Source organism: Diabrotica undecimpunctata, chromosome 3 (assembly GCF_040954645.1).
Source record: "Diabrotica undecimpunctata isolate CICGRU chromosome 3, icDiaUnde3, whole genome shotgun sequence".
Taxonomy (NCBI): Eukaryota; Metazoa; Arthropoda; class Insecta; order Coleoptera; family Chrysomelidae; genus Diabrotica; species Diabrotica undecimpunctata.
The window spans coordinates 114,346,917-114,358,954 of NC_092805.1; the positions used below are offsets into that span (position 1 = coordinate 114,346,917).

Sequence of the window (12,038 nt, forward strand, 5' to 3'; positions counted from 1 at the left end):
TTCAGAAATATATATATATATATATATATATATATATATATATATTATATATTATATATATATATATATATATATATATATATATATGTATAAATAATTAATATTCAAAATATCCCAATTATTTTGAAACAAATAACTTCAGTCATAGTATTTTTTTTTCATTTAGATGTATTAAGTCCTACGTCTCATTTTCGTTGCCCGAAACGGGACTTTCACCTTTTTGTAAACAGTCTCTTATAACTCTTAGGACAGTTTCTAACCTACGATCTAGAGCCTCTAGATGGGGCTCCCATAGAATTGGAGCTACAGGATCGGTGCTCATGCTCATACGCATGGCTTGGCTTAACTTGACAGGGCCATTTTGGAATCTGTAACAAAGAAACGTGAAAATAGTATTTAAAAGTATAAAAGAATAATAAAAAAATATAGATAACAGTAGGTCTAATATCTGTCGTACAAATTTTATTGTTTGTCATTGATCATCTATTTTTTATAGAATAATTCGAATAGTAAAGTAAATAAATATCTCTACAGAATTGTCGACCTTCGCTAGCTGTTGATTTCTCACTTAAGAGCATCGCGCAGAACCGACTTGGATAAAACGCATTTCTCGGCAGTACGAGTATAGTATTTTATATTATGTATACAGTAAAATAAAAAACTACTGTAAAAATTGTAATAAATGAATAATCCAATGATAGCTACTTAAACACCATTGTTTGACTGCTGTTGGCAGATACAATGGATGGACTGTATATTGGAAAATATAATACACAGGGTGTTTCAAAAAAAGGTAACCCCGTCTCTAGGGTAGGTAAAAAACTGAAAAATATTTGGGGTTTGCTTAGTAAAAAATTTTTGTAACGCCATCCGTTTTCAAGATACAGGGCGTTGAAGAAAAAAAAAATTTACGCCTTTTTTACGATTTTGCCGAAACTACGGCAACATTGTAATGAAATTTTATACGAATATGTTTTGGAAGCTGATACATCCCATGAATTTGTTTTTATATCTGATTCTCATAACGGGCGCTAGTTACACGGATCGTACTAAGTAGTAGTCATTATAACTTTTTTAAGAGTATAATTATTAATCAAAATTTCAAGTAAACTTAAACATCATTCAATTTTACACGAAAAAGGTACTCTTGGTAAAACTCGATACTGTGTATCATTTTCGGAATATTTCGATTTGAAAATTATGAAGTAATAATTGATGCTGGTAGTAATGATAAAGTTCTAATAGGTATACCTCTATTTTCTCCAAGTGTGCCATGGAAATCTGACATTTATTGATCGTTATGACGATAAATCAACAATAATTAGAGTTTTGAAACCTTGTTATTTGTAAAATCAAATCAAAATGTACTCAAATGTTGAATACACTGACATGTTATTAACCTTAGGCGAATGTTTAGGATATTCTAGTCCAGCTGTGACACGTTATGCAGAAAAGTTTCCTAGAAGAAACCAAGTAAAAAAACATTTACAGCCGTTGAACGACGTTGTCGAGAAACTGGGAATGTGAGACCAAATAAAATAAATTCTGGTAGATCAAGAACAACAAGAACAATTAATAAAGAAAATAATATTTTAAATTTACTTGATCAAGATTCAACAGTTAGCGTAAGGAATATAGCAAGACAAACAAATACTTCTTCTTCAAGTACTTGGCGGATACTGAAAGAACAGCAATTACATCCTTATAATTACAGACAAGTACAAGAGCTCTTGCCAGATGATCTACCAGTTAGAGTGGATTTTTGTGAAACATTGCAACAAATTACAGCCCACAATCCAAATTTTTTAAAATGCATTCTTTTTACGGACGAGGCCACCTTTACGCGACAAGGTATGTTTAACTCCCATAATGCACACTACTGATGTGATGAAAATCACACGTGACGAGTCAAAAGGGTATCAGATTACCAACACTCATTTAAAGTTAATGTTTGGGCAGCAACTTTAGGTAACAAATTAATAGGTTATCATATTCTACCTGGAAATTTAAATGGTGATATGTATCTTGATTTTTTAAACAATTCCTTATTCGAGATATTAGAAGATTTAACGCTAAACGAGCGAAGTTCTTTATTTTTTATGCACGATGAAGCTCCACCACACTTTGATAGATGGTGTCGTAATTGGTTGAGTTATCATTTTTCGAATCGATGGATTCGTAGAGGTGCAGAAGCTCCGATTCATTGGCCTCCTCGGTCATGCGATTTTAATCCTTTGGACTACGCAGTTTGGTCGTATATTAAGGAAAAAGTCTATGCTACAGAGGTAAATTCACGCCAAGAATTGGAAGAAAGAATTCAACGTCAATTTAATGACATCATAGCTGATCCCCTACCGTTTAGAAGGTTAATGGAATCTTTATAAAAAAGAATAGACTTGTGTATTCGCGAAAACGGAGGGCATTTTGAACACTTACTGTAATTGAATTTTATTTTATATTCTTAGTCATTAATTTAATTTTCTTCTTGTGAGTTTTGTTTAATTACTAACTATTTTATACCAGCATCAATTATTACTTCATAATTTTCAAATCAAAATATTCCGAAAACGGTACACAGTATCGAGTTTTACCAAGAGTACCTTTTTCTTGTAAAATTAAATGATGTTTAAGTTTACTTGAAATTTTGATTAATAATTATACTCTTAAAAAAGTTATATTGACTAATTAGTACTTACTTAGTACGATCCGTGTAACTAGCGCCCGGTATGAGAATCAGATATAAAAACAAATTCATGGGATGTATCAGCTTTCAAAACATATTCGTATAAAATTTCATTACAATGGTGCCAGTAGTTTCGGCAAAATCGTAAAGTATGCGTAAAATTTTTTTTTTCTTCAACGCCCTGTATCTCGAAAACGGATGGCGTTACAAACATTTTTTACTAAGCAAACCCCAATTATTTTTCAGTTTTTTACCTACCCTAGAGACGGGGTTACCTTTTTTTGAAACAACCTGTATATTTGTGATTGAATAAATCGCAGAGAGATAATCAGTGCATATTGCTAATGATTGTTCATTAGTTACGGGCGAGTCTAATGCCTTAAGTATTGCATACAGTTCAGTTATGTGTATACTGCATCTGTAAGAAAGTGGATATGATGCTACTGTTATATTTGAGGAGCTAACCGAACTATGTAGAGAATGTTGTCATACCGCTGTGTCTATATAAGTTCTTCAAATTTGTTTAGAAAGAGGGTTCTGGGCGTTTCTTCTTTTTTATACCGATTTAAGCTGGTAAGGACAGTAGGTAGGATTTTGGTCTACGAGAATTATGAATGTAGCAACAAGAGTTGAGTGTATGTATCTTTAAGAAAAGTTTTTAAAATTTATAGGAGAGAATCTGCTCGAGAGTGACTATGATCTGGGACAGGGTGAGAAGTATTAATTAGTTTGATTACTGGGTTTTTCGGATTACCAGAAATTCTACAGAAATATGACAGTAGGCCGTCTTATAAAAAGTGGGGATTCTAAAGATCATAAACCTTTTAATTCAAAATGAAATTTATTTAACAAATTTTTTGTAGCATTAATTATGCATTAAAAGGAGGAAGAAATATTTATGAATCTAATAAAAAACAATTTAATATTTAAAAAGTACACAGTGTTTAACGAATGTTAATTTCTAAATAAAACAAGCCATACCTATACACTAAACAAAAAATACAATAAGAGCTGAAACAATTAATAACAGGTATATTTGAAGGTTTTTGTAAATTATTGGAAATAACTTTCCCGTTTTAAACTCGTATAACAAAAGAATTATATTTTTCACTTTGATTTGTTAAAATATTTGTTTACAATCGATTTCTATGAATTACTATAGTCACTATTTTCAATTTCAGAACGAACAATAAAATCACCACCTGAGTCGCTATTTTCAAGATTGATAAATAATTTGATTTATTGATGTATGTGCCGTTCGTTTTAAGTCAACAAGTTCTACTTAAAATTTGATTTTGACAAATTTTTACCATCTGATAATAAAAAGTAGTATTCTTTCTCCAATATATAGTTTAAGAGAAGCTAAAAACAAGCTTAATTGGATTAACATCAGGGTGATAATGGGACAACCTCAAAATATTGTGATCATAATATTCTAGGATTTTATCAACTTTATATGTATTAAACTTCTATTTGTAAATGTTTATAATGATGAGAACTTCCTGTGGAGAAATTTTCTGTATGTGCTAATTTTTCGTAAATAATTTGTAATCTTTTAAAATTTTGAATAACGCTAGGCCCATACCGGTTTATTAATATTGTTTTGAAGCTATTTTTTAGTGGCATCTTAATGCAATTACTACTTTTATAAGAATAAGCCACAATTTAAGTTTAAAATAAATTTATTTTTGACGTTTTGATTTCCCCTATTTATATATGTTATAATAAAATAGTTGCAAGTCTTAGTACTTCCAGGAAACTAAATACCCCTAAGACGACAACCTTAACAAATTTCGTTAAATAATTCAACTGTTTTGTTAGTTTTGATTTATTTTTTATGAAATCAATACGTGCGTTTTTCATTTTCTCGACATCGACATTGTAAATTTCTTTTGAATTTACTTTTTCAGAAATATTTTGCTTATTAAATATTATTATTTCTGCTTTACCTTTATCTGCTTTATATTATCTTTCTTTTATGGTTATTCTACGGCCTTTAATCACAACTATGTAAATATTATAAATGAAATAACATTAAATTATTTAATTTTAATACAACTTCAGCAAGCTAAACATCATGAGCCATCTGGTATTTATTCTACCATCTACAAAAATGCCGTAAAAAGTGTTCCAGCTGCATTAATCGTGATTTACGTGTGCATATATACAGAATATAAAGACGCATCTGTCGTCGCATGGAGTCGTTAGATAAAACGTTAGAGAGCTTCATAAAACGTCTCCAACGTTTATTACGTAGCCGAGTTGGCCTATTACGGCTCATATCTGCCAGGTAATTACGACCGTGTGAGTACAGAAATTTAATTCATTAACTTTGTCATGATATATGAAGGCTGTTGAAAATAAAATATTTCCTGAGATGTACCTACCACCGTTAGACATTAGCCGCTGCTCTAACAAATATTAATAGAGTGTTTTACGGAAACATGCCCCGGCGCTATGGAACATGTACGAACATAAGTACTGTTCTTCGTAAGCTACAAAATAGTGCTACGAAATAGTCCCATTCAAATAACGTGTACCACATTTAATAGATTGATTAATTCTATAGAATTATATTATATGCTAGACAATATTAGCAAGAACAATGTATATACATGTTAAATTTGCCCTACAGGGTGATCATTCCTAAACATAGACCACTCAGATATTACTTACTGGTAAAAGCATCTTACTTTTGTAATTATAACTTAATGTTAACGAATTCCAGATACGAATGAAGGGAGAACGATACAACATTTCGATTATTTCAGCGCATGCACCAACGGAAGAGAAAGATAAAGATATCAAAGATGACTTCTACGATTCCCTAGAAAGAGAGATAGATACGATGCCCAAACAAGATATGCACATACTCTGCGGGGACTTTCATGCTAAAATAGGCAAAGATATGCGCATACTCTGCGGGGACTTTAATGCTAAAATAGGTAAAGAGCCTAGCCTATACCCCACAATAGGTAAACACAGCCTCCACAATATATCCAACGATAATGGCTTAAGACTCACAGAAACTGCAGCAGCTAATAATATGATGATAAAGTCAACCATGTTTCCGCATAGAGACATCCATAAGCAAACCTGGTTCTCAAACGCAACATTACGCATATTACACGCAACCAAATTGACCACATCATTATAGATGCTCGTCATGAAAACAATATTATAGACGTAAGAAGCTTGAGAGGAATAGACGGAGACATAGATCATTACTTAGTCAGAGCAAAAGTCAAATCCAGAATATCTAGCCACAAATACAATACAGAGAAACAACAAAACCATAGAGAACAATTTGAATAAACCCTGAACTCTGAAAGAGAATACAATGATATAGAACAGCTATGAGAAACGACTGCCTAAATAATAACCAAGACAAGATCTTTGGAAGGAATAGGCAGAAGACGACAAAAACATGGTATGACGAGGAATGTCGGAAACAGTTGGAAAAAAGACAAACATTAAGGAAAACTTGGATACAACTGAAAACAGATCAAAGTAAAAAGGAATATGACGACTGCCGAAAAGAAACAAGAAAATAATACGCACAAAGAAAAGAAACTATGAACAACAAAAATATGAAGCTATGGAGAGAGACCGGTCCAAAGCAGGCTCCAGAGAATTCTATAAAGCAATTTCCTCTAAGAAAAGAAAACATAGAACCAATTTCATCCATACACTGAGAGACAATCAAGGCCGTATAATAATCGACGGTAAAAAAGTAACTGAAGAATGGAAAGAGTATTTTAGGCACCTTCTAAACATCATACAGGAAGAACAGCACAAAGAAGAGATCTATATCACAGCGGACATGCCCGTCAAAAATCTCTCCTTTGAAGAAACTCAAAAAGGCCTTAAATAAGCTGAAAAATCACAAAGCACCGGGTATGGACGAGATACCAGCAGAACTTCTAAAATATGGGGGAAATGCACTACATCGCCAAATCCACCAGCTAATAACGCACATATGGTTAGAAGAAAGGATACCACCACGATGGAAGGATAACATAATAGTGCCCATCCACAAAAAAGGCGACAAAACAAAATGTGCGAATTATAGAGGAATTTCACTCCTAAACACGGCATATAAAACCCTCTCAAACATCATTCTTAATAGACTAATCCCTTATGATGAAAATGTCCTAGGCGAATATCAAGCCGGTTTTAGGGCAAACAGATCAATAATAGATCAACTATTCAGGCTGAGATAACTTCTAGAAAAGGGATGGGAGCATAACAGACCCATACATAATCTTTTCATAGATTTTAGACAGGCATATACCAAAGAAACTCATTCGGATGACTAAAGTCTGTATGGAGGGTGGAATATTCAAAGTACGTGTAAATAACAAACTGTCTGGCAGCTTTGAAATTAACAGTGGACTCAAACAGGGTAATGCGATATCTCCACTACTTTTTAACCTTGTATTAGAGAAAGCCATGAGGTCGGCCGAAATAAAAACAGAATTGCTATCGGTTCAAGATCCCAAGCTATTACTCGCATATGCAGATAATATAGATCTCGTAGGAGACTCCATCCTATCTACGAAAGACATCTTCAACAAGGTAGAAGGAGCAACAAGTAAAGTAGGGCTGAAGATTAATGAAGAAAAGACGAAATATATGTGTATAAATAGAACGACACGAAGAGACAGAATAGAACAAAATGTGACGGTCAACACCTTCAATTTCAAAAGAGTACAACGTTTTAAGTATCTGGGGACGTAATCACAGCTGAAAACGATGTTACTGAAGAAATAAAAGACAGAATCCAATCTGCAAACCGCTGTCTATTCGCATTGGATAAGCTTATAAAATCAAAAAATCTGACAAGAAGTTCAAAGATAAAAATCTATAAATCCATAGTCAGACCTGTAATAACATCCGGATGCGAAACGTGGACCATGACCAAAGCAAACGAAGAAAAGCTCAGACGCTTTGAACGAAAAATACTTAGAAACGTATTAGGACCTCACCATGACATCACCACAAACCAGATCAGATCCAGTATAAGATCAGAACCAATATCGAATTAAAAGCACTCTACAATGACGCCGATATTGTCCAAGAAATTAAATCACAGCGACTAAGATGGGCAGGCCACGTGCACAGACTGCATAACGAGAGACTTGTAAAACTGGTATGGGAGGAGATTCCCACAGGCAAAAGACCACTCGGACGTCTCAAAATGCGATGGAGAGATAACTTTCAAGCAGAACTCCGAGAAATGAACATTCCATTTGACCCTAGGTTGATGGAAGACCGAACAAATTGGAAAAAAGTTGTACAGTCAGCCAAAACCCACTCAGGGTTGTAGCGCTACGTGATGATGATGATGATAAATTCCAGATCAGAAATAGTTTTTAAAACATTTTTTTTTAAATGAAATAAGTTATTTTACTTTTGCTACTTCAACACTAACCCATAGCGCCCACAGGAAACTAAATAACCTTAGACGACAACCTTAACAGATTTCGTTAAATTATTCAGCTGTTTTGTTAGTTTTGATTTCTTTTTTATGAAGTCATCACGTGCGTTTTTTATTGTCTCGACATCGACATTGTAAATTTACATTAAGTTTATCTCAGTTACTTTTTCCCATCAGATGGTTTACGTTAGTTTATAATAAGTGTAGTAAAGGGATTAAGTGATTAATTTTTCAGAATTTTGATCAAAACGTAATTTATTTCTTGTTAGAATTAGGTGTACTCATATGAGTACAATGGGCGTATAGAAGTATTTTTGATATTTTACAATTTTGTTACAGATATGGCATCTGTAGATGATCTTGAAAGTATTAGTGTTCGAAATTTCTATGCAAAGAAATAAGGTTTATCTTCAGCTTTAGAAGATATTCGTGCTTCTAATTCGCGGTCTGAGTTAGATATTGTTATTATTGCTCCAGTCCCAGATATGCTAAATGATGAGGAAGACATCGAGGAGGATAACCTTAAAGAAGGAAATTTGAAACTACCTAAAGATGTTGCAGAAGAAATTAATGTTAATTGCTCTTCAGATGAAGACAAAGACTTTAGCCGATGTACCTTTGGCACCGCGGTTAAGAAGATTATAACAACAAAAGTGTTTAGGCTCGTAATGAATAAAAACTTATCAAATTCAAATTATAGTATGGTAAGAACATTAGGGTGAAGTGAGTGGTTTGAAATCGTTAAAAATAAATTCGACAATCTATTCAATTTGATTCTATAATCGATTAGATTCGATAATCAAATCGATTCGATAATCGATTCGAATAAATTCGATACTTGATACGATTCGATTCCATAATCAATTAGATTAGATTCGACATTTGATTCTATATTTGATTCGATTCGATTCGATATTTGATTCAATTTGATTCTATAATCTATTCGACTCGATTCGATAATCGATTCGATTTGATAATCAACTCAATTCGATACTAGATTTGATTCGATATTTTATTCGTTTCGATTCTATTCGATTCTATGCGATTCGATACGATTCGATTTTATAAAATATATAAAAATAAACTTATTTTAAATTTAAATTCTGGCTTATTTCCATCAAAAATAATAAATTTTATTTTATTTTATTCCATTTTTATTTTATTCTATATTATTTTGTTTTATTAATAAATACGCATGGCACTTCGTTTACTACTCCATGTAGTGTGTGTTCGCGCGATGTGTCGTTCCAGTCGTTACAGTTTTTAGTGCAGGAAGTGAAGTACGACCGAGTTTTATTCTTGTATCTCTTAATTCACGACTAAGTGTTCTAACAGCACGTCGCTCAATATGTGATTTTACCAAAGCCATTGTCATAAAATTATATGAAAAAATCAAAGTTTAAGTGGATAAGAATATTTACGTTTGTAACGATGAGCTGGACGTTCAACAGTTCGGACCGTGGGAGTGTCGATAATCGCGCACCCATTTCCACGACGAGACGACGAGGTGGGATCCGGAGCGGCTATTTAAGGCGAGCGACTGGCGGAATTAGATTAGTCTTGTGGCTAGCGCTGTAGGCTCCCTGGCTCGCTGGTGTATTGAATCTGCGAGCCGACCCGGACAGAGAGACTTCCGTACTGAGGATTATACTCTGTCCTCAATCAAGCAGAACCCGTGGGTATCGTGCATTGAACGTTACCGTATAGCGTGGATCTGCACAACCGAATTTTGCGAGTGCGTTTGGCGCTTCCACTGGATTGAAGTGGAAGCGAGCACAAGTCTGCGTGCGATTGGATTCGCGTATTCGCGTATTTTTGTTAGTAATAATTATTTTTCTTTTACAGGCGTCCGCCGGTGAATCCACTCTTGCGGGATCCAGACGGGGACCTAGAGTATATTTTATTTTTATTTTTGTATATACGTTGAAACTAATAGATTTATTTTTATTTCAACCTGTGTTTTACTAAGTCTGTCGCTTCAAAAGAGCTACCCGTTACACATTAACGGTATAAGTGGAGTCTTTTGAGATTTTTCGTTACTGTTTCTCTAAATTAGATTTTATTTTAGCACTTGTTGCATATCAAACAATAGAAATACTAGTAATGGGATATTACATAAAGTCTTAATGCGATATATTTATTTATCGATCGAAGTGGAAAGTATTGAAATATGTGAAGAATAACAAGGCTTCTACCGAAACAGGTCAACGGTCGATGAGATATTTATTATCCGCGAGATAGTAAAAAGGCAATTGAATTTGATAAAACTATCTATATGCGCTTCGTAAACTTTACGAAGGCGTTTGATAGAGTAAGACTTGTAGATTTCCTTAAACCATTAAGATCTAGACATATAGACCCCATGATTGGAGCAAACATCAAAGAAATGAACACCAACAGAAGTACATTTGTAAGAGCGGAAAACTGGTTATCTAAGAAAATAGTTTTATAAAGACATGGATACCACATAGAGACAGCCTCAGTCCAACTCTTTTTAATTTTGTAATGGATGAGATCATAAAAGGAATTAAAATAACAGACAGAGGTTACAGAAACCGAAACAAAGAAATTAAAATGTGCCGCTATGCTGATGACGTAGCACTTACATCGCAGGATGAAGATAACCTACAATGACTCTATCATCATCATTAATCAGTCAATTGCATCCACTACTGAACATATACCTCCCTCAGTGTTATCCATTTTTTCTCTACTGGACCGCTTGTTGGCTTCTTTTATAATTTCTGGGCCTTCATTCCATAGGCATTTCACTTTACTCTATACAGGTATCACACTATTGCAGAAAAATGTTATAAACTTCATATATATCGGAGTCAATATTATCAGTAGCAGAAACAAGTCAAGGAGGAAGTAAAAATATCTTAATACCTAAGTGACATTATCTGGAGGAATCTGCATATGAACATAGAAAGTAAAGTGAAAATATAAAATATAAGACATACGTAAGACTAGTAATTATCTTTGCGATCAAGACCAGAGCGGAAACAGTTGCAACCAAGAATCTCTTAAGAACAACTGAAATGAGAATGCTGAGATCCATTGCTGGTCAAAGAATGAGCTTATAAGAGAACAATGCAGCGCCAGGGAAATTATAAGATGAGCTAGACAGAAATGCAGGGAGAGGAGAGATCACGTCAGTAGATTGGATTATGAGAGGCTCGCAAAAATTGTAAGTTCTGAAAAACCCAATACATTGAGACCACCTGGGAGACCTAAAAATTAATGGTTTCAATTAACAGGAAAAAAATAGATGAAAAGTGGTAATGCGATTTATACTAACCTCTAGAATTGTCAGTAATCTATTGTGAAAACAGTTTGTGGACCTTGTATAAATAGAATAGAATATTTAGAATAAAAGATGATAAGTATATTTTTTGTTCGGTTTTGTTAAAACACCTGACAAAACATAATAATATGTAAAATAGTCGAAAAATAATAACATGAAAAAACACCACGTTTCTCTTTTTTATAAATAACTTATCAATTTAATTATCAAAAAGCTTTTAAATAACACATTATCTTTATTTACATTCTCTTTGCTCTTTCTAATGTATTTTCCCGTAGGTATTTTTTGTTTGTGTCAGTAACAAAACAAAAACGGATTGTACATTTTATGGAGAATTATATTACGTCTTGTTTTGGTTTAAACATAAATATAATAGAGGGTGGCGCAAAGTTGTGGACTTTGAAAAGTATGCTAAAATCTGAATAATAAAATATACGTTTATTTATAGCACACAATTTAAAAATTTTACAAAATAGAAGATACAATTAAACAATTATTTTTATAGATTGTTTAGGGTCACAATTTTTTAAACTTATTTAATCCAGTGACGCAGAAATTATCATACTTCATAAAAAAGGGGATGCTACCGACCTCAGGAATTACAGGCC

The 12,038-nt window shown here is 33.2% G+C and overlaps 1 protein-coding gene across 2 annotated transcripts in view; it reads right to left on the reverse strand.

Moving 5' to 3' along the window:
- Positions 1–77: 77 nt before the first annotated feature.
- LOC140437262 (extracellular serine/threonine protein CG31145) overlaps positions 78–12,038 on the reverse strand; it is a 938,516-nt gene continuing 926,555 nt past the window's right edge. For both annotated transcript variants that reach the window (XM_072526682.1, XM_072526680.1), the window contains one exon: positions 78–368. In XM_072526682.1, the coding sequence (XP_072382783.1) occupies positions 179–368 (190 nt within the window). In that variant the 3' untranslated portion in view covers positions 78–178. The remainder of the gene's footprint in view (positions 369–12,038) is intronic.